This window comes from Triticum dicoccoides, chromosome 1B, assembly GCF_002162155.2.
Source record: "Triticum dicoccoides isolate Atlit2015 ecotype Zavitan chromosome 1B, WEW_v2.0, whole genome shotgun sequence".
NCBI classification, from domain to species: domain Eukaryota; kingdom Viridiplantae; phylum Streptophyta; class Magnoliopsida; order Poales; family Poaceae; genus Triticum; species Triticum dicoccoides.
The window spans coordinates 448,546,242-448,569,301 of record NC_041381.1 but is presented as its reverse complement, the minus strand read 5'-3'; the positions used below and the strand labels follow the sequence as shown (position 1 = coordinate 448,569,301).

Genomic DNA, 23,060 nt, shown 5'->3' with positions numbered 1-23,060 from the left:
GGGGGGGGCTATCTTGTGTAAGATCGTGATTTTATGATTCTGGTGTTTGTTCGTTACAATGCAAACTCTGAACTGATCTTATTTCGTTAACCTTGTCCTATAGATCAGAGTTTGCATTGTAACGAATAAAATAGCCATGCGCACAGAAGCATGTGGCGACAAAAGATGATACCAACCGTAGAATATAGTCATCAACATAGCTAACCTAAAATAAGTGGGATAGTTGAAATTGAGCATCAAGCCATACTGTACGACTGAAGAAAAAAATTGCACTTTACTGTTTGCCTTTTGTGTTATTTCCCATGTAAGCATGCCATTATGCCTCGTCTAGGGAAATCAGAAAATGTAGGTGTACAACAGAACATAACAACAGAGGAAAAGTGTTATTACTGGAGAACCCTGTGGACCCTGTATAGTCCGCTTTGGTGCAGGAAGGCTGAACGAGGAAGTCCATAATTCGGAGACAAGACAGAGTATGTCTTGTAAATACTTCCGAATGTGCTGAAATAAGTAACTCTGATGAGATACGCTGGATATCAATTGCAACAGCAAAAATCTTCAAAGAATGAAATGAAAAGAAAGGGTAACACTAGAAGGGCCATCTTACCTGTCGAACAATAGATATTAATGTCCCGAGTTTCCAGGTTATGAACTCTTTCAAACCACCATCCTCGCACATACGAACGGCGCGGAATAGCTCAGGGAGAACCTTCCAGTCAAAAGAGGAAGTATTTCAGAAAAGAAAAGGTGCAACTCTAACATGTATTCTATCTTTTCACACAAAAACATAGCAGTGCCAACCCAATTGCCTTATATCCAACCCTAATACTCCCTCCGTTCCAAATTATTTGAAGTTCTAGCTTTGTGCTAAGTCAAACAAACTTCTATACATTTGACCAAGTCAACAGAAAAATGTGCTAATAGTTATAACATCATACATATATATAGGTATATATATAGCACCGCTAAAGTGAGCCTGAGCGCAAAGTAAATTATTCTGCGCGCTGGTCCGCCACGCGCGAGCCACCGTGCTCTACCCAAACCAAACCAAACCAACATGGGTCTCCTGATTCATGCACACATAACCACCCCACGTTTGATTAATTGAACGTAATCTGGCAGCCCTCAATAGTAATCAAGCCATACCTCAATAGTAATAAGCCTTGTGGCTACGACTGCTAGGTCGATGCTAGTTGATAGTAGAAAGGTTATCTCTATAGAGTGAAACCATTGTGGTACATAGAAAACAAACCTCTGCTCTAATTTTTTACTACCATTATATGCCATGTTTACTAGTACAAATATATCAACTGGAAACCTATATGCTAGTAGTATTAGGCCTAGCCGTAAAGAGCTATGCATCATTACTGTAAGATCTTTAACATTTTATGGTAATATTACTTAGTTTGGAAAGTCACATGTACACATAACTACTGCATGTGAGTTCCAATTTACACCGTCGCTCATGAACGTGCACATGCACTTTTTACTAGAAAATCCTACCAGTTTATTACCGTGTTCATCAGGTTTACCACTAACTTCTTATCCTATGCATCAGTCGTAACTACCTACAGATTATTACAACATTCGGAGAAACCTTTTACCATCAAACCGAAGAATTTGCTGGTTTGGTTGACTTCACCTACCACCGGAGCGCATGATAAGGCTTACACACGGGACTGGTAATGTTACCATGGAGTGGTGTGTGGCACCTCGTGATGATTTTATTTCCGTTACACGGACCCTGCGCAAGTGGGAGCTATGTGCACCGGGCTGCCGTGCCCTTTTTTTATCATACATGCCAGTCTTTTTTACCATGGTTAGTAGCAGGAGCCGTGGGGCACTTTGGCGTTGTGCGGTACATGGAATCTGGTAAAGAAATTTAATTCCGTAACCATTCATTGCTAGCATTTTTACCGTGATTAGGGAATAGTTCCGCCAGGCAGAGGTTTGGCGTGCTGCAGCGGTAACAAAAATTAAATCCGTTACCATATTTACTATTGGTTTTACCTTCATATATGCTATAGATCGGTGGTGGTGGGTTGTACTGAGCGAGCGGCACGCCGTGTAATTAGCACCGGAGAGTATGGTTAGAGGATTTGCGCGAGCGCTTAGTTTAGCGCCACCGAGTATAATATATAGAACAAAAAATTATTTCATGAAATATAACGAAACTAATTTGGTGTTGTAGATGTTGATATATTTTTTCTATAGACTTGGTCCAACTTAAAGAATTTGATTTAGGACAAATCTGGAACTTCAAATACTTTGGAATGAAGGGGGTATATTGAAAGCTTGGAACTACAAAGGTTGTTTAGCTTTCTGGTTGTGATTCACTCAACCAGAGGAAAACTTTATCTGTTCAATAAATGATCTTGGGACCCATCAAGAATCTGGATAACTGGAGAAATGGAGATCGCAGGAAATCTTGGGAAAAACAACTGATACTGTTTGAAGAAACTTGCTAGGTACAACTTTCTCATGACATAAAAAAGGTTATCCTGCAATTAAGCTTGAAATTTCACATTGTTGTTAAAACTCTCCAAATCACATAATTCATGATTTGGTTGTGGAAGGACTTCAGTTGATGCAACAAACAGGTTGTTGACCCAAATCAGTTACGGTTCCTTGGAAAGCTAACAACTCAAGGCCAAGCATGGCCAAAGTATCAGCTAGAAATAGAATGTCTCATGCATGAGTATTCCAGTCAGCCAGAGATGGTGGATCATATCTGGACAGTATTGTGGTGAAACATGACTACTATAAATGCATAGAACTTGCAGAGTTGCAGTACAGTAGAGGAAATTGAGTCTCACCTTTGGTAAATAGGGAACACAGCCAAGGCCCATTGACTAGATCCAAATGTATCGCAGAGAACACAAAAAACTTATTAAAGTGATAAGGCAGAAACATAGTCTAAGGACAAATTATTCAAAATAGAAATATTACCTTAAAAACGAAGATAAGAGAGCCAACAACCATTTGATGATAACTTGCAAGGGAAGGATCTCGGAGAATTCGCATGAGAGAACTAATTGCAACCTAGCAATTGAGAATTACGGTTAAAGGGACTAACACAAGGGTCCTTCCTGTTTCCAACATAGGTAACACAAAATCATACCGTTGAATAGTAGTCCTCAGACGCCGAAAAAGATGGCCAGAAATCAGTTGGTGTCTCTTCCATGGAAACGATATGTTGTGCAGTCTCAACTGTTGGACGTAGAACCTCTCTATGTTGACCAGGTAAATTATGTTGACCAGGTAAATTATGTTGATTACGCTTATGTGCATGAGGGTCCAATGCACCCATAATCCCTAAAACCTGCAAAATATATCACCTTATAACACAAGGGCACTATAATTGTTTTTCATGAAACAGCAACGCATCAGCCAAATAAATACCTTCAGAACTTCCAATCTAGTCGACCATTCCAATTCACCATTCAGCAACTTCAAGAGTAAGCCAAGCAACGGAGGATATTCGTTATAGGGAGCAATAACATAGCTGATGACCATCCATGAAAAATCAGAAAATATAAAATGACCAAGCCATGGCAATACATACGTAGTGAAATTAATTACTCTACAACATATATGAAAACAAGTACTTGGACGTTATAACGCAGCTATCTTCCACATTAGTAACTGGGCATCACCAGTTGGCTAGCGCCTCGCACCTGGGTGTGTGCGAAGACCACCACCAGCGTTCGAGCCCTCTGCTCCGCAGGGTATGTGCCTTCATTGTTTCTTCTTAATTTAAAAAGGCACAGGGCATAGTCCCTGTTGGTGAGTTTTTTTTTTTACATATTAGCAAACTATCAGAAGGGGAGCCTTGGCGCAGTGGTAAAGCTGCTGCCTTGTGACCATGAGGTCATGGGTTCAAGTCCTGGAAACAGCCTCTTACAGAAATGTAGGGAAAGGCTGCGTACTATAGACCCAAAGTGGTCGGACCCTTCCCTGGACCCTGCGCAAGCGGGAGCTACATGCACCAGGTTGCCCTATTAGCAAACTATCATCAAGGGTCAAGACTTGAGAGCCATGTGTGCCCGCAAGGCAGGAAGCGGAGCAGGTAGTTATACCAAACACAAAGGGTAAGATACCACCCAAGAAAGTGAAGTTTTTAAGGGGTGCTCACAATGATTCTATAACTACCGAGTGTTACATATGAAATGTTTATAGGACGGCTTGGCTCATGGGCCCATCAAACCTAGGATTGGCATATGTCTTCTTTCTTTACAAAAAACTGTAGGGGAGGCCCCGATAGTATATATTTACAAGAGAGAGGGGGGTATATACCAAGATATTTACAAAGAGTTAAAAACAGAGAGCAGTTTATATACAAGCCAGGAGGTTAATATAAAGAATCAATTCAGCTACCGACAGGAGCCTAGAGCTCCTCCTTGAATCTAAAGGACAACAAGCTGAAGCTTAGCTCTCTGCTAAATAGGTGTTCCCATGAAGCGGTATCAGGGGAACATGGTCAAATAAAAAAACTTCGAGTTCTACTGTTAGATATGGTGAAACGCTGCTAAAAGTCAGTTCAGCCTTGTCGCATCTATTTGACCAAGGTCATCATCGGTGGTCGACTGGATGCTTAATTTTTTATACAGTTAGGCAAGGCTGAAAGGGGCACTAAGAGGTGGTTCCGCATTTCTCATGGTCTGTCGCTGCAGAGGCCCATGAATTGTACTCCCTCCGTCTTAGTGCATAGGGCATGTGCGTAGTTCTCACTTATTACGAGTCGAAGGACTAGTCGAGACTAGTTGATGGACTAGTCCATGAGTCGCAACTGTGGTGTCAACTGCGAATCTCGTGTAGACTAATTCGATGAGTCGAGCGGTCGAGAGACTAGTCTACGACTAGTCTGGACTAGTTCTGCTGTCCGAGTCGCTCGACTCAAATTTGGGAGGGAAAAATTGGAGAGCGAGCCATGAGAACGAGCCGCCTGGACGAGGCCACCGCCAGCACCCACTGACCCGCCGCCGGGACGGCGGATGACAAAGCAAGGCGCGGCAGCTGGCCGGAGCTCGTGCTCGGGCGGCGGCCATGGCCATGCCCCGTAGGCGCGTGCGGCCCTGTGACGAGAGAGAGAGAGAGAGAGAGAGAGAGAGAGAGAGGAGAAGAGGCACGGCGGTGGTCGGCGAGCTCGCCGGCGGCGGCGGCTGGAGGCGCGCACGCGTGCTTTTGTGCGTGATGGCGCAGGCGGCGGCGACGGGATCAATCGGGAGCTAGGGTTACAGAGGCTGGGATGGGAATTAGGCTAAGTAGGCTGGCTACTTGGGCCCAAATGGGCCAGCTGGGGGTGGCGTGCTGAGCGGCACTGGGCTAGGCCTGGCGAGCGTTGGCTAGCACTGCTTGTTTTATTGTATATACTGTAATGTGCTGTACAGTTTACTACATACTACTACATACTGCTACTAGGTATTAGTAGTTGACTACTACAGTACTTTGTCGACTAGTCTAGCACTAGTCTAAGACCAGTCCGATTAGTCTATGAGTCTCAACCTCGGAACAACTCAACGACTCGTCGACTCGTAATCCTTGGTAGTTCTAGGTCGTCGATTTGACTAACTAAAATTGTGTTATATGTCATCAAAAGCATATCACTGGATTCATATGTGAATGCAGTTTCTAAATATATATATATATATATATATATATATATATTATTACATATGCATATTTAGCTAGTTAAATTGATGACCTAGAACTATGTGCATGCCTTATGCACCGAAATGGAGGAAGTATACTATGGGGATGTTTGGTTTCTAGCCACATCTTGCCACAATTTGTCACACCTCACCTTAGGCACGTTTGACCAAGTTAGGTGAGTGTTTGGTTCTAGCCACACCTAAGGCAAGAATTTTTTTATGAGAAGTGAACCCCACATGTCAGACATAAAAAGTGTGGCAAGCCAAAGTGTGGCTAACAATTTGAGCAAGTAAAGTTACGCAAGTGTGGCAAGTGTGGCAAAAATAATGTGGGGATATATGGCAAACATAGTCACAATCCAAACAGCCCCTATATTGCTAACAAAATACTGTGAATACTCACATTTTATTTTTCTCTAAAACTAAGGTCACGATTACTATTTCAAACCTCAAGTTTGGAGTAGGAAACAACGCTAAATATGCTAACACCAATAAGAACAAAGCAAGAACAAACTTTAACGGACAGGCAGAAAATTTTAACAGCGAAAATCTTGTGATATAGACTTGATGTCATGTTGTGAATTTGAGACATGCAACTCAATATGCACACAAATGTGAGAAGACAAAAAAGGCATGTACCCTGTGCTTTGAATAACTTGTCCAAGGGTTGCTACTGCAACTTCCCTTTTGCTCACAGAACCTCCATCCAAAAGAGCATCCACAACCAGAGGCATTAGCTCAGGAAGATATTGCCTCATTGCAAAACCACCCTATCACGCAGAAATAAATCATCACAAGTCAGAAGTCCTGGTTGGACCCTTTGTTACCCGACAAGATTGGACCAATTTGAACTTATGTAAAAGTAGAGGGGCTAAAATGAACCAAACATCACATGATAGAGAAAGACATACCACTTTGGCCAGTTCCCCGACAGTGGCAAGCACTCCCGCAGCAAGCACAATATTGGCCATTGGTCCTGTTCCTTCACAAAGTCTAGCCACCAGCGCCTGATAGAAAACATGGAAGTAGGAAGGCTAGCACAAGAAACAGTGTAAATGATCTCATGTCTTACTAACCTTGTGAATTGGAGCAATATAAGGAAGTATTAGCCGTGGACAGCTCCTAATTAAGCAACCCAACAATCTAGCACTTTCCTCTCTACACTTGCTATCCATACTGCAGACAGCATAAAGATATTTAGAAGCATGAGCCTGTAGTAACACAATATGAATTGAAACCAGCACTGATCATTATTAGCACAACAATTTTAGATGCTACAAACCTTTGATCAAGATAAGTGAGCAACTGTATAAGATAGCGACGAAGGGCAGGCAGCACATATGCAGGGTTTTTTTCAGACAATCTGCCTGCAACTAAAATTGCCAATTCTCTTACGCCGTACTCCTAAAGCATGGAGCAAAGAAAAAAAATTGTCAGCAATAGCAAGGGCCATATAATGTTTAGAAATTACTTGCTACTAACAGATATATGAAGGGAACGTGAACTGGAATAGTGCAAAGAGAACAACAAAATATCCGGGTCCTAATGTAGATATTTCTCAGCATGGACATAATAACCAAGGACTATTCTTTTTTGCTTGCAAAGATGTGGTATTTAAACACTACTTTCACAACATCCCTGCTCCAAAAAAATACTTCCATAAAAGAAGAAAAAATAAGAACAAACTAAACAAATGTGCCAAAAGCATCTGGTAAGATATCAATAAGTGTCTAATAGCCTACTCTATATGGTAACTGATAAACATGCCATACAGTGTACCTCGTCATTTAAGGCAACAAAAATTGAAGTCAGGATGTCAGCTTGGGCCAAGAAATCATCAAAAGTCGGATTGCGGTACAGAGCCCTGAAGACTGAACTCCTAACACCAACATCAGCATCAGCAACTGCAGCAATAAGAAGTTTTTCCACTATCTGCAGAGGGATACAAGAATGACATGATCAATACTATGTCAACCAAAATGCATCAGAGGAATTATCACTATAGTGCCTATGACACAATATAAAGTGTGCAACCCCCATCAACCAAGTCCAAATCTAAAAATAATGTGTAACCGACAGGGATCGATGGCTTAAGCATGAGTGACTATCACACAGCTGGTCAGTCAATAGACAAGCTCCTGTGTGTGCAAAATCATTCTGTATTAACCCAACAAACTAACCCTTGCCTCCACCCGACGCACTCACTCAACACCACCGTCTCCAACAGCCATTGTGCCACCTCCTCCCTCCCATTCTTCCTAGTCGATGCAGCCTCTGAACTCCACTCTACGAACCCACCACCTCCTCCAGTTAGGCCAGTTTCAATCTTCTGCTCCATTTACATTTAGTGATTCCTAGTCTGCTTACTTGATGTTGTCTAGTAAGGCAGTAACTAAGTACATCTGATGATTTGTTAATAAAGATAGTAATGCAGTTACTAGGTACATAGTGATTTGCTATGGACAATGGCGAGTAGAGGCTCTCAATGTTCTGATGCCATGGTAGTACCGAGTTTGCTGTTCTTCTGATCCTCATGTATTGTTACCTGATGTATCATGTTGTCTGCCCAACCTTGTTTTGTGGAAATGCATATCGTCGCACCCATAGCATGTGTGGGGCAACTTAAACAATCATGAAATATGTTAACAGGTATAAATATCCTAGTTCCCCACTGTGCCATATATGATGCAAACTACCTCCTCTACCCTTTCATGCCTAACCTCTTCTCATACATGGTTTGCTTCATGTCAATGTTTATAAATACTACAGTTCCACATGAGAAACTTTACTCATGCAGTGTAAAAATCATCATTCATGACTAAATTGTAAATTGTATACAGACATGCATGCATAAATTAACATATTCACTGCAATGAAAGATGGTAGGAGTCGTCTACCATGTCATATCTTATGAGACGTTAACTCAGTTTCCTGCATTCTACATTACCATGCAAATTACGTTTCAAACTAAAACATGTACCAATTGATACTAGTCAATTGTCTCTAATATGTTATCTATACCATAAGGCTAATTAGTGTATGGAGTAGCCAGTTAATGCCATTACTATGTCCAGGTGTGAAATTTGTGTTGAGGGTACCAATGGTTTTTTGATGAGAATGCAATTCCTCCATTTCACAATATAAGTCCGCTTTTTACTTAGAAATAGCCATTTCACAAAGATAAGAGACGTGTGGTGGGACTATGGGCCTATGGGAGAGAGCTGACCAAGGCTATGATGAGGTTCCACAGGAAGCACACAATAGTTGTTGACATGTTTTTTCTTAAGAGGGCTAAGGCACAGGTGCTCATGTGTAGTAGAGCAAAATAATAATTTACTTCAAAGCAACATAGATATATGGTCGCCGAAGGCTTGAATCTTTTATATGGTTCTTTAGAACGCTATTACCAGGTCAACTTATGTTTTCAAACAGGAAAATACAAAATCAAGAAATTCATTAATGAACTATGGTTAATTTCAGCTTACCTGTGTTAAAAAATTGTTCCTTCAGTTTTTTCAGCTAATAGTTCAGAGTAAAAAAAATTATTATGCCAATAGCAGAATTTTGCATGATGGTTCAACAAATTATTAGCTTCACCCCAAATGCAAGAAGTCATGTATGATGTTACCAGAAGTAGTAAAACAAAGGGTGGTGTAGGCAGTACCGAAGTTTAGATATGGCATTTAATGTGGCAAGCTGAAGCAGTATCGTGTAACGAATTTTCAATAAAAATCCAATCAAGATATGGTTCACGACATGCTTGAATGTTATATTGAATAACTAAGTCTGATCAAGAAGGGTGTGCTTCAGAACATGCTTGCATAGAAACTGATTTTGGATTTTTTATCTGTGACTATGGCTTCCGTAACGAAACAATTGCACATGCAGTTAATAGTAACTCGTTTCAAAGTGTTTATCTCAGCTCTTCCCAAAAATACATGTTATAGCAGGATGTCTAGTAAGTACTAATAATAAGCATCAAACAGGATAGCTTCAGTATGCATGTCAGATAATTAATGAGCACATGATGAAGTTGAAGACAAACCTCTTCTACAAGACGACGGCGCTTAGCTCCTCCCATACGATTTGACCTATTTGAACTGAACTGTGAAGTAGACGAAGCAGAAAGAGAGTGTGCAACTAATCTGCAACAGCATATCACAGCAGCTTTTCGGGTACTGCTATCCTCATCTTCCAGATAAAGGATGACACTCTCTCTTGCCAATTCCAGGAGCTCATGACCCTGAAACCACTGCATAATTTAAAGTCCGAAGATGATGACAATCACACAGCTCAGTGGAGCATTTCGAACCTTAAAGTTAAAGTTTGCCAGGGTACGCAGAGCAAGTTGGACAAGCACTGGACCACTAGAATCCACAAAGTACTGCAAACTGTTGGATCTGGTTGCTCGATTAACAGTAGAACCGGACCTCGTAGATGACTTTGGAAGTGCTTGAGCTATACAATCCAATAAACGCTCTTGTATAGTTGGCAGTAGAGACGGGATGCTGTAGGAAATGGGAAGGTAATGTTTTCATGCCAAGGACAGAATAAAGCAAGAGAATTCAAACCAAGAAACAATACCTAGTACTTATAGACTCAAGTGCATCTACAAGTTTATCAGAAAGACCGGCAGAAAACATGGCATCTAGCAGCCCACCACGAATATGGCGTTCCATTGAAAGACCCATGGCTTTTGCAAAGCTTCCAACACAAGTAATAGCCTCAAGAGATGGACGTCCTCTGCGAGGAGCAATCTGCGAACAGAAACGCGCCATTAAGAAGGACAAAGTTCAAGTAAACACCAAAGTACAAAAGGGTTATGAAGCATACTGCTTCATGCAGAAGTGGGGTAATTGAGGGCAAACTGGGCACAAGTTCTGCACCCAAAGCACCAGCCATCTCTCCCAGAGCAACAAACCCACTAGCACGCTCATCCGGGGTACGTAGAACAAACAAGATATGTTCCATGCATATCTGGGAATGAGAACAACGCATGTCAAGCTTGCATGGTTTTCAAACTATTGTGTTTCTGTTATAACTTCAAAATTAAGAAAAAATTGATACAAGAAATGAATCATATAAGGTGCAAAAGAGAAGAAAATGGTTTAGTTCAAGAAATTTAGCAGCGGGGAAAACCTTAAGGTAGTTGGTCACAAATCTGTCTCGCAGGAAGTGAGCAATTCGAGGAAGAAGAGATGTTATACTACGACGAACAAGCTGATCCCGGTGTTTCAAGTATGTGAGGACTATATCAGCCACTTCTCTGTACCTAGACATCATAAATTCCCCAGTATTCCTGCAATATTTCATGCAACAGAATCAGAGTACGCAAAGCTGTGTATTGTTGCCACAAGGGAAAAAGAAAAGGGTTGATGCTGTTTTGCTATATTGATGATCATAAATGCCAGAAGTTAAAACATGTGTTCCATAGTAAAAGAAATACAGGAAAGTATGGTACACTAGCAAGCAGCCATAAGAAAAAAATTACTTGCGGCACTATGAATATTGTGACAAACTTCCGGGGGAAAATCACTGCAAAATGAACTTTAAGTTACCTCAACAATTCTCCAACAGCCAATAATGAGCCATGGATGCTATGAACAGAAGCATTTTTGCCAAGTCCCACTTGCGCTGCTTCACACATGCGGTAATACCTGGTAACATAACATCATGAAAAAAATAAGATAGACAAAACGGCAATATTCTTAGCTCATATAGTCGAGTCAAGTCACCAAGGTAGCAGCATGCCAGTTAGTTCTGACTAGTCTGGCTACTGTTTTCTATAAAAAGTACAGAGAGCAGAGATACAGTGGTACACACACTAAAATTAGTGGTAGTGTGGTACACAAACTGCAAATTAGAGTTGGGCTTGCTGCAATACTAAGAGAAAGGCTCAGCTCATCACTAATCAGAGAAGTTGAATTGTTGGCTGAAGAGACCACTGACCAACATGCAGATTAATCACATTGCAAAATGGTATCCCAGAAGTATATAGTCAGTGATTTGCAACAAATAAACGACCACGATGTGCTTTGGACATTGTTCCTAACAAACTAGCATAAATAGTTGCTGAGGGACACAACGTGTAATCTTACAACCAAATGCAATATATAACTTCTTTAGAGCCAATGGTAGACTGAACCCCATGCAATCATGCAACATATGTTTAATCCTTAGAAGATGGGATACATCAACCATGAACAAGATGCTTAACAAGTGAATTCGTCAAATTCTGACTAACAGAGTAAGAAAATGGCAGTCTTAACTCTTAAGTGATCCAGTTGAGGCTGCAAATGCTAGCTAGTCATAAGAGTAGTTAGTGGGGAGCATGGATGGGATTTAATGTAAGAAGTTACCAAAGGCTTGATATCAGTTTCAATTTGCAATTTTGGCCAAGGAGTTATTCCTAAACTTAGTGGAGTGGATGAGTGATCACTAAAAAAGGGCAGCCTGGTGCACGTAGCTCCCTCTTGCGCAGGGTCCAGGGAAGGGTCCAAACACCTCGGGTCTATAGTACGCAGCCTTTCCCTACATTTCTGCAAGAGTCTGTTTCCAGGACTCAAACCCGTGGCCTCATGGTCACGAGGCAACAGCTTTACCACTGCGCCAAGGCTCCCCTACAAGTAAATAAACATGGGTCCCAGTATTTGGTGCAGATAAGAGCTTAATAGACTAAGCATTGACAACATAACAATCCTCTTAACCACCACCAGACAGTTTACAGTAAGTTATTTCAAGTGCTGATCTCATACAATACAACAATAGAGGTGAGGATAAAAGTATGCTTACCACTGTACACGCCACCGTGTCTCCCGCTTTTCTATAACATGAAGACAAGCACGCAAGGCTTCCACTGCTCGTTCACGCACAGCCTGTTTGGGGTCTCTCAGTGCTACCCATATAGCATCAACAAATTCAGGAACATGAACATTGAAAGTTGTGGAAGCATTCTCAGCCATCTCCTACAAATATATACGAAAAGGACACATTTTAGACAGATCATAAGCTCACTCATATTCACTGAAGTGCTTAACATTAGAAAATACAACTCATTATCAAGTTTAGCATAATGAAATTTTGCGTAGAATTTGTCTACCATCATGACCTTGATTAAAACTTGTAATAACTATAGATTATGGAAGCTGACAAGTTACAACTTACTTTGAGAATAAGAACAGCTGCAAACCGACGATACTCTACTCGGTCCCCCTCAAGCCACCCTAAAGCAGTTTTAATCTGTAAAAAAACTGCTTGTTAGCAGATTGAAAGACATATATTCAAGAAAATCAGAACCAACTATAACATACCTGTCGCTCAACTTCATCTGCAGTCATTGCTCCCCCAGCTTTTGCTAAATGACCAAGCACAGTACTCGCTGGAACTAGGATTTCAGGGTCACGCTTTACTTCAAACACATTTCTCAAGAAACTGGCGAACTTGGAGACCTTTGAAGCACCTTCTCCGAAGGGCATATCAATCAATGCATCGATAGCACGGAGAGCCAGCAAATTTTCAGAAACATCGTTACTTTGCAATAAACTAGATATCTGCTCATAGAGCTGATCCATAAACCTAAGAAAAGCTTCACCGCTGAGATCTCGAGCTTCCTCTTCGACATGCTTTCGCAGGGCAGCAGCAATAACATCCTATTAGAGAGGAGTACAAAACGTATCAATCTAGAAAAGCATATTGTTCGATATACGAAGATAGGTGCCAGTCAACATAAGGAATAAACAGTATCAACTACCAAAGAGTCTTGTGGTTAACTATCCAAGGAGCCAAACCTCAAAAACCCCAAAGGTACCAAATTAGGAATGACATCTATGTTGCATTGCCATAGACGTAAAAACCATATGTGGGAACTACTAACTTCGCATTATTTCCACCAAAAGACCAACGCCTGTTCCTAGATTTCATGCTACATCTGATAGCCCAGCGGCTCTGAGGACGTGAAACAACCACTCAATGAAGTATATATATATGGGAAGCTATAGAACCACAGCACTCCACGCCATTGGTCATGCTAATCCGTACAGTACTACTAACACAAGCAAAATAATTCGATCAGGTAAACCCCCATTCCCATTGTCAACATCAATACCTACAAACAGCACCATCACAAGCAACAAAACGATTGATCCAAGTAGCTTCCGGCAAGAGGATGAGACCTCATGACTGTTCATCCATTCGAGCCCAGAACCCTAGCTCCAGCCTAACCGTGCAAACAGCAACACCGAAATCTCAAAATCAGAACAAAGAGAAGGTAGGGAACGAACCGCTCCAGATGAGATGTAGGCCGCAATGTTGAAACTGTGGTCCTTGGGGATCAAATCTGCACACCAAACGAAGCATGATTTTTAGCCACTCACAGAGGAGAAGGAAATCCCTCGAAAAAAACGGCACGGAACAATCCGGGAGTGGAAGGGAGACAGTGGAACCATGACTTGGAGAACGGGGAGTACCTTTGGACTTCTTCCCGATCTCCGGGAAGTGCGGCGAGGGCTTCATATCGACGGCGACTCCAGAGCAGTGGCGGATCTAGGATTTTAAAACAAGGTGGTCCACCTAAAAAATTGACAACAAATATGGCATGCCAACATTCTAATTAATTTACCAATAGCACATAGAAATAGATCAATATGGTCTTACAGACGTACTAAAATTCTCAATTTTGCATAAGAGAAGCCTACATACTACATACCTTGAGAAGTTCAAAGAAGACGATATGGCATTGTTAATTTGTTACAGTAACTTGTTAGAGTGGCAAACAATCAGACAAATCATTATTATGTCACTGATCAGGTGTTCATGTACTGGGTAGAAAAATTAATGTGTATGTGTTCACAGGACTGTGTGTTCATGTACTGGATAGCAAGTCTGATTGTTTAGTTAACGCAATAGACTTGACTCTTCCAACTGATTGATGCAATAGACAGCAAAGAGCAAACCCTAAATCAGAAATTGGGGAATGAGCAGTGCTGCAGTGGACAAGTTACCTCAAGTCCTCAAATCGGGCTAAACGCTGGCCGCCGGGCAGGATTGCTGGCTTGCTGCCGGCCAAGTGCCGGGGTCGGCGGAGAGCGGACTGGGCGGCAGGCGCCGGCTTGCAGGGGCGCCAGGGGAGCGCGGTAGCGCCGAGCGCCGGGCGCGCAGGGGCGGATCCTAGGCGTATAGCAATGGCGAGGCAGACGGCGACGGGCGACGGCGTCCGGCGAGGCAGGCCGGCGAGGCAGGCGGCGAGCCGGCGAGGTCGGGCGAGCAGGAGCTCGGTGCGTCTGTCCCAGTGTCCCCCTGCGTGCGTTGTTTTTTGGGCTAGCCAGCTGAGATGGGTCGGGAGTAAGCCATTGTTTGTTGGGCTCTTTTTTTTTATCTGGTCCAGATGTAATTTCCTATGGTATGTATAGACCGGTCCATACTTTTTTCACTAAAAAAAAGTATAGACCAGTTTATACATGCCATTTTTTAGTTCTAAGATAAGAAAATGGTACATATAGGCCGGTCTAAAATGTCAAGGTGCCTCACGCCCATCATGTCCGCCTTGTAGATTTGCCCCTGTTCCGGAGCCGACGCCGCGGCGAAAAGCGGAGAAGAGAGGAGTGGTGCAGAAGAAAACAAAAGGAGAGAAGAGGGGTGGAGCTGTGGGCGAGGAGGGAAAGAGACAGCACGAGGAAGTGAATCCTCCAGATGAGACAAGAGTCATGGCTTAAAGCGGGAGGGAGAAGTGAGAAAGGCCACGCTACCGGCCACCGGGAAGCGCATGTGTACGTTAAGACGGTGTCTAGGGGGCGGTGAGGCGACCTCGTGTAGAAGGAGAAAGCGACAACGAGTAGAACAGTAGAAGGAGTATGGGTCCACGCGGAGCGTGGATGCAGCACCGCATGGTATAAGGGATTCGTGTTTCCTTTTTCTTTTCGTTTTCCTTTTTGAATTTAATTATGGGATTTACTAAGCTAAACTATTTTACAAAATTCTTTCTTAGCAATTGTGCTAATTTTTCCCTGTAGGTCGATGCAATGTTACTATGTGAATGAACAGCGAGCAGGAATAGAAGTTGGAACAGGTTCCAAAAGAGTTTGGGAAAACCTAGATGCTTTTCAAAACCTTATGGCCTCCACATATTTGGATGCAAGCAATCAAAAAAAATTGGAAGTTGATGCATCGCAATAAGGCGAAAGCGAATTATAATGGATACACAACAGAATCATGACAAAACATGATCTAAATATTTACACAATGATCATCGTTCTTCCGCAACAAGGTTTTCTGAAAAAGGGATAACACATTCACATTGACGCCACCAATTCCAACATGTGACGGCTAAAACAAGGATTGCATCCTTCTTGTTGAATAAGAAAAATGCCGCAACAAATAGCGGCACGAAGACGACGCCTTCAACAATATAATGATGATGGTTATCGCTATAGGTTCCAACCAATAAAGGTAATATCTTGGATTTTCATCCTATACATATAACAATGTTCTAAACACCATCTTGATGACAGATCTTCTAACTGTTGTGTCATTCAATACTTCTCACGAAACTTATACGTGCCCTTCGAGGTGCCGCAAAAAAGGCCACCACAGGTGTGACGCCCGGATAATTAAGCTACAGTAATCCCCTGTTAATGGTGCCAGGTCATCACATTTACTGTTGCTAGAAATCACTTTGATTCAAACCGTTCAAATTCAAGTTTAAAATAAAGTCAAAAATAAAAGTTTTGAAATGTCCAAACTAAAATGTGCAAACTGTGGCAAATAATTCATAGGTGTTATTGGTGGAGAAACCAAAATTTTATAAAATGTTTAAGTACTCAAAATGATTAAAATAGTGGCTTAAACAATTATATAAATGCCTTTTATAATTTCTAAAAAATACCAAACTAATTTATTTGAGTCCCAAACGTTTTGTGGCAGAGGGTTAGACTAAAACACTAATTTAGGTGTTGGTCTCATATTTTTATTAAACTAAAATAATGTGAGAATTGAGTAAAACAAATAAAGAAAAACAATAAAAGAAAAACAATAAAAGACCCCCCCCCCTCTCCTAGTGGGCCTGCTGGCCCAGTTGGCCACGGCTGACCAGGTCAGCCCACCTACCCCTCCCTCCTCCTCCTGTTCACGAGGAGGGGTCGTGGAGGGCATCGGCCATGGCGTCGACCAGATGCCGCCATCCACCGTGCCCGTGCCTACATATGGCCGGCGCCCCTCCCCAGCGCCCGAACCCTAGCTCGTGGCGGCCTTTTCCAAAGAGATGGCGGACGCGGATAGTGAGATGCTTGCCGAGTATGGTGCAATGGATGCCATGGAGCCCCTTCCCCAGGAGACCGTCGGGCGCGAGCTGGACATGGAGGAGGCGGCGGAGATCGACGAGCACCAGCCATATTAGCACTCTTTGTTTTGTTTAATTAAGAGCACCGGTCTTTAATTTGTCTAGAGTAATGTTTAGGTCAGCTGGCTCTGTTTAATTGTTGAACTTGCTCAATTAAGAAGTGTGAGTGTGTTGTAGTCTCCTTTATGTACCCAAATTATGCAATGACGTGGATGACCACTATAACCAGGGAAATTGGAACCAAAATTTTTGACGTTCAAACTCATCACGCACGGGTTAAGCCATCTGAATCATTTGTGATGTTCGCATATCGTGCACAATTATGAATAAGGGACCGTGTCTGATGACACTTTGCGCGCCGGTTTTTTTTCACTAAACTGTTTCAAAAAAATTGGCTTCCGCCGAAATATCTACCTCCCCCCCCTTACCAAAAGTCACATTTCCCCTGTTTCCGCCTTCCTTTCTCGCGTGGAATTGTCACGGCAGATGTCCTAGTGAAAGGACTTAGTCGTGGAGCCATCGCAACTAGGAAGCTTAAAGGGGTTAAAACGAGACAAAGGACACGGGAGTTTATACTGGTTTGTCCCCTTGCGGTGAAGGTAATGGCTTAATCCAGTTTGAGGTGGGATTGCTTACGTCTCGATTACTAGGGAGCGAATCCGCTTGACCTAGCTCTTGATCTGATGTTACTTGTCCTAAACCGCCGCCCGGTCATCCCTTTATATAGAGAGGTCGATGCCCAGCGGCTCATAGAGTCCCGGTCGGCTCATAAACAGTGTCCGGCTCGGTCTCTCTCTATTCCTGCCTTACAATACAAGTTACATACATATGGCGGTTTATCTCTACGGGCCTTGAGTCGCCTTTGGGCTTTGGGCCCTTTAACTGAACCGCCATCTTCAAATGTCGTCTTGGGCTTCATATCTTGAATCGCCATAGGTATAACCCGGGCCCTCCTGGGCGGGTCATACCTAATAGTTATATCCCCGACATTAGGCCCAGATTGATTTGAACTGGTTCATGTCAATCTTAAACACTTAGAAAAATCTTCTGCTCTTCATTGTGCGAGAATTTATAACCCGCCATGATGTCATCTTCTGGATTTACAATAACCCGTCATGACGTCATCTGCCATTATTTCATACTTTATCCAACATATCTCAACGGATCCTTATCTTAATGACCATCCCGAGAATTAAGGCGTCCTGGTAGCTGGATAACCATATTTTCGGCCTCCTCGTTTTTCGCGCCCACTTATCAGTCTTTCCCTTATAAATAGCCACGACCAGCCTTTTCTCATTCTCCCCTTTCTAGTATCTTCTTCCTCTCACAACCCTTCTGTCGCTCGAGCTCCGCCGCCGCCGCAGAGCACCTCGTCCTCCTCTACCTCGGCCGCTGCATCAACCTGAGTTGGACCAGAGTACGCCGGCGCCCCGCCGCAGTTGAATCTGCACCTGTAAGTGCTTCTTCTTCCACGCATTAGATCGCATTAGGGTTCCTGACTGTTCATCATGTTCTTCATGGTTTCTCCATAGTTCCTCCACCGTAGCCTCTTTTTATCTAAATGCAATATAGAATTATGCGGTGGTTGTTTTGCCTCCACTTTTAATACCAGCGGATCCCCTTTCTCTGGAGAGAGATCCCATTATAGCTTACGAACTCATCTGTACTGGTTTTTTAGGTCTAGATTAATTTCTTTTCCTGACCACCCGTTGATCCAAAATAATAGCTGCAACATGTGAAACTTGTTTGTGTAACACTTAGCCAAAAACTGCGTTTTGTTAGATCCACCTAGCCATGCCGACTCTCATCAACGGCTTAAAATTGCAATGCTCAATAGATAACATCAATCACTCATGGCGGCTTAGATAACTTGACTGCTCATGGCGGCTTAAATAACCTGACCAAATTAGCCATATACCATTAGGCCCCTTCATAAGCCGCCATTCTGAACATGTGTTGTAATACTTTTCCTCCGGCTTAAATTTGAACCGGCAATTTTACTCTTTGTTAGGCTTCCTTCTTCACAATGCCGCCCAAAACAAGCACTTCATGCAACTGGGTCAAATCCTTCGTCACTGATAGCACCCTTGATGACTTTGTGAAAACCGGCTATCTACCAAAGAAAGAAGTCATGTCGTACCGTGCTCCTGATCCAACAGAAGAAAAACCTCAGCCCAAAGAAGGGGAAGTCATCGTTTTGACTGACACATGAACCGGGGCTTTTCGCCACCCAGCTCAAAATTCTTCAGAGATGTTCTGCACTTCTTCGACCTCCGTCCTCAAGACATCGGACCCAACTCTGTGTCTAATATTTGCAACTTTCAAGTGTTCTGTGAGGTGTATCTTGAAGAAGAGCCCAGCTTGCTACTCTTCAGAGAGTTGTTTTACTTGAACCGCCAGAATGAATGTGCCAATGGGCCTAGTTTGGAGCTCGGCGGGGTCTCAATCGAACAACGTAGGGACGCCATTTTTCCTTATGCGAATCCACCGAGTCACCCCAAAGACTGGAACCAGACATGGTTCTACTGCCAAGATACCTCTCCGGCTGATGAGAACCCTCTGCCCGGCTTTCGCGCCCTACGCCTCGAGTCTAATCATCCTCTTCCAGACAAGTTGTCAGCTGCTGATCGCCAGAAAATCGCCCCCACCATGGCTAAAGTCAAGGCTCTTTGGGGGAACGGTTTAAATGGTGTTGACTTGGTCCGGGTTTGGGTTGCCTGGCGGATCATTCCGTTGAGCCGCCGCTCCGGTTTGATGTGCACCTACACGGGTGATAAGAATGACCCTCTGCGGCACAGCCCTGACGATTTACCTGACGATGTCATTGATGATATGACAAAGTCGCTCTTGAATGAAAGCCTAGCAGATTGTGGCAAGGTGGGCTTAAGCCCCTTCTGCAAAGCTAACCTGGCTCCAGCGGTAAGCCGCCAGACTGAGTACATTTACCTTCATCCTTAATGTTTTGTCTTTACCCAAACCTTTGCTGATTTTCACAGGCTGATGACCAATTTTGGAAGAAAAAATATGATCATGAGGCTGCAACGAGAGCCATGAAGGCCAAGAGAGCTGCCAGGAAAGCCATCGCCAAGAAGAAAGGAAAGAAGGCCAGTGCCTCTGAGAACAAGGGTGGTTAAGAAGTCGAGCGGGGTCTGATGACCCACAAGTATAGGGGATCTATCGTAGTCCTTTCGATAAGTAACAGTGTCGAACCCAACAAGGAGCAGAAGGAAATGACAAGCGGTTTTCAGTAAGTTTTTCTCTGCAAGCACTGAAATTGTAGGTAACAGATAGTTTTGTGATAAGATAATTTGTAACAGGTAACAAGCAATGAAAGTAAATAAAGTGCAGCAAGGTGGCCCAATCCTTTTTGTAGCAAAGGACAAGCCTGGACAATTTCTTATAATGAGAAAAGCGCTCCCGAGGACACATGGGAATTATCGTCAAGCTAGTTTTCATCACGCTCATATGATTCGCGTTCGGTACTTTGATAATTTGATATGTGGGTGGACCGGTGCTTGGGTACCGCCCTTACTTGGACAAGCATCCCACTTATGTTTAACCCCTATTGCAAGCATCCGCAACTACAAAAGAAGTATTAAGGTAAACCTAACCACAACATTAGACATATGGATCCAAATCAGCCCCTTACGAAGCAATGCATAAACTAGGGTTTAAGCTTCTGTCACTCTAGCAACCCATCATCTACTTATTACTTCCCAATGCCTTCCTCTAGGCCCAAATAATGGTGAAGTGTCATGTAGTCGACGTTCACATGACACCACTAGACGAGAGACAACATACATCTCATCAAAATATCGAACGAATACCAAATTCACATGACTACTAATAGCAAGACTTCACCCATGTCCTCAGGAACAAATGTAACTACTCACAAAGCATATTCATGTTCATAATCAGAGGAGTATTAATATGCATTAAGGATCTGAACATATGATCTTCCACCAAGTAAACCAATTAGCATCAACTACAAGGAGTAATCAACACTACTAGCAACCCACAGGTACCAATTTGTGGTTTTGATACAAGATTGAATACAAGAGATGAACTAGGGTTTTGAGAGGAGATGGTGCTGGTGAAGATGTTGATGGAGATTGACCCCCTCTAGATGAGAGGATCGTTGGTGATGACGATGGTGATGATTTCCCCCTCCCAGAGGGAAGTTTCCCCGGCAGAACAGCTCCGCCGGAGCCCTAGATTGGTTCCGCCAAGGTTCCGCCTCGTGGCGGTGGAGTTTCGTCGCATAAGCTTGCTTATGATTTTTTCCAGGGTAAAAGCCTTCATATAGCAGAAGATGGGCACCGGAGGGCCACCAGGGGGGCCAGGAGACAGGGGGCGCGCCCAGTAGGGGTGGGCGCGCCCCCCACTCTCCTGGCCAAGGTGTGGGACCCCTCTGGTGTTTTCTTCGCTCAATAATTCTTATTAATTCCAAAAATAACTTTAGTGGAGTTTTAGGATTTTTGGAGCTGTGCAGAATAGGTTCCAATATTTGCTCCTTTTCCAGCCAGAATTCCAGCTGCCGGCATTCCCCCTCTTCATGATAAACCTTGTAAAATAAGAGAGAATAGCCATAAGTATTGAGACATAATGTGTAATAACAACCCATAATGCAATAAATATTGACATAAAAGCATGATGCAAAATGGACGTATCAACTCCCCCTAGCTTAGACCTCGCTTGTCCTCAAGCGGAAGCCGAAATCGAAAAATATGTCCACATGTTTAGAGATAGAGGTGTCGATAAAAATAAAATACGGACATGAGGGCATCATTATCATTCTTGTAACAACAACATATATAGATTTTGTCATATGATTTCTTATGCTCAAGTATCAATCAATTCACAATTTCAAGTATGGTTCAAAAACTTCATTGAGAACTAACAAACTATAATCGCAGTCATTGAAGCAATTGCAATTTATCATAACATCAAAAAGAGTCAAGAATAGAGCCTTTCAGCAAGTCCACATACTCAACTATCATATAGTCTTCTACAATTGCTAACACTCACGCAATACTTGTGGTTATGGAGTTTTAATCGGACACTGAGAAAGACAGGGGCTTATTGTGTTGCCTCCCAACATATTCACCTTTGGGTGATGTCAACAATAATAATTCATGCTAACTTACATCCAGTTGGATATATATATATATATATATCAGGATCTTTCAAACACGAGGAGCTTGCCAAAGGATAAAATGAAAAAGGAAAAGGTGAAGATCACCTTGACTCAAGCATAAAGTAAAAGATAGGCCCTTCGCAGAGGGAAGCAGAGGTTGTCATGTGCTTTTAGGGTTGGATGCACAAAATCTTAATGCAAAAGAACGTCACTTTATATTGCCACTTGTGATATGAACCTTTATTATGCAGTGTGTCGCTTTTATTACTTCCATATCACACGATCATATAAAGCTTATTTTCTCCGCACTAATAAGTCATACATATTTAGAGAGCAATTTTTATTGCCTGCAACATGACAACTTACTTGACGGATCTTACTCAATCCATAGGTAGGTATGGTGGACTCTCATGGCAAAACTGGGTTTAAGGATATTTGGAAGCACAAGTAGTATCTCTACTTGGTGCAAGGAATTTTGGCTAGCATGAGGGGGAAAGGCAAGCTCAACATGTTGGGAAGATCAATGACAATATACTTTAACTGAGATATGAGAAAACATAAACCATCACGTTGTCTTCCTTGTCCAACATCAACTCTTTTAGCATGTCATACTTAATGAGTGCTCACAATCATAAAAAGATGTCCAAGATAGTATATTTATATGTGAAAACCTCTCTTTCCTTATTACTTCCTATTAATTGCAACAATGACCAAAACTACGTTTGTCAACTCTCAACAACTCTTATGCCTCGTACTCTTTATGTGTGAAGTCATTACTATCCATAAGATCAATATGGACTCTTTTATTCTTTTTATTCTTTCTACTTTCTCAAGATCATAGCAAGATAGCAAAGCCCTTGACTCAACATTAATCTTTATTATAGATAGCTCACGGACTCGATTACATAAAGAGATCACAAAGCAAAACTTAAAAGCTACT

General features: G+C 42.6%; 1 protein-coding gene across 3 annotated transcripts in view; it reads right to left on the bottom strand.

Annotated features, from left to right (window-relative positions):
* The window catches only part of LOC119340426 (serine/threonine-protein kinase TOR-like), a 31,319-nt gene extending 16,389 nt beyond the window's left edge, over nucleotides 1-14,930 (bottom strand). Inside the window, exons 1-23 of one of the 3 annotated variants that reach the window (XM_037612349.1) lie at nucleotides 14,651-14,930; nucleotides 14,117-14,219; nucleotides 13,931-13,986; nucleotides 12,962-13,300; nucleotides 12,816-12,890; nucleotides 12,444-12,616; nucleotides 11,210-11,308; nucleotides 10,791-10,950; nucleotides 10,485-10,628; nucleotides 10,236-10,408; nucleotides 9,964-10,159; nucleotides 9,697-9,894; nucleotides 7,431-7,583; nucleotides 6,934-7,055; nucleotides 6,728-6,827; nucleotides 6,563-6,658; nucleotides 6,291-6,421; nucleotides 3,403-3,505; nucleotides 3,122-3,322; nucleotides 2,950-3,042; nucleotides 2,817-2,852; nucleotides 608-709; nucleotides 391-501 (exon numbers count right to left, since the gene is read on the bottom strand). In XM_037612349.1, the coding sequence (XP_037468246.1) occupies nucleotides 391-501; nucleotides 608-709; nucleotides 2,817-2,852; nucleotides 2,950-3,042; nucleotides 3,122-3,322; nucleotides 3,403-3,505; nucleotides 6,291-6,421; nucleotides 6,563-6,658; nucleotides 6,728-6,827; nucleotides 6,934-7,055; nucleotides 7,431-7,583; nucleotides 9,697-9,894; nucleotides 9,964-10,159; nucleotides 10,236-10,408; nucleotides 10,485-10,628; nucleotides 10,791-10,950; nucleotides 11,210-11,308; nucleotides 12,444-12,616; nucleotides 12,816-12,890; nucleotides 12,962-13,300; nucleotides 13,931-13,986; nucleotides 14,117-14,162 (2,907 nt within the window). In that variant the 5' untranslated portion in view covers nucleotides 14,163-14,219; nucleotides 14,651-14,930. Of the gene's footprint in view, nucleotides 1-390; nucleotides 502-607; nucleotides 710-2,816; nucleotides 2,853-2,949; nucleotides 3,043-3,121; nucleotides 3,323-3,402; nucleotides 3,506-6,290; nucleotides 6,422-6,562; nucleotides 6,659-6,727; nucleotides 6,828-6,933; nucleotides 7,056-7,430; nucleotides 7,584-9,696; nucleotides 9,895-9,963; nucleotides 10,160-10,235; nucleotides 10,409-10,484; nucleotides 10,629-10,790; nucleotides 10,951-11,209; nucleotides 11,309-12,443; nucleotides 12,617-12,815; nucleotides 12,891-12,961; nucleotides 13,301-13,930; nucleotides 13,987-14,116; nucleotides 14,220-14,650 lie in introns of those variants that run through there. The other 2 variants (XM_037612345.1, XM_037612339.1) reach the window with 2 other exon arrangements.
* Nucleotides 14,931-23,060: the final 8,130 nt, after the last annotated feature.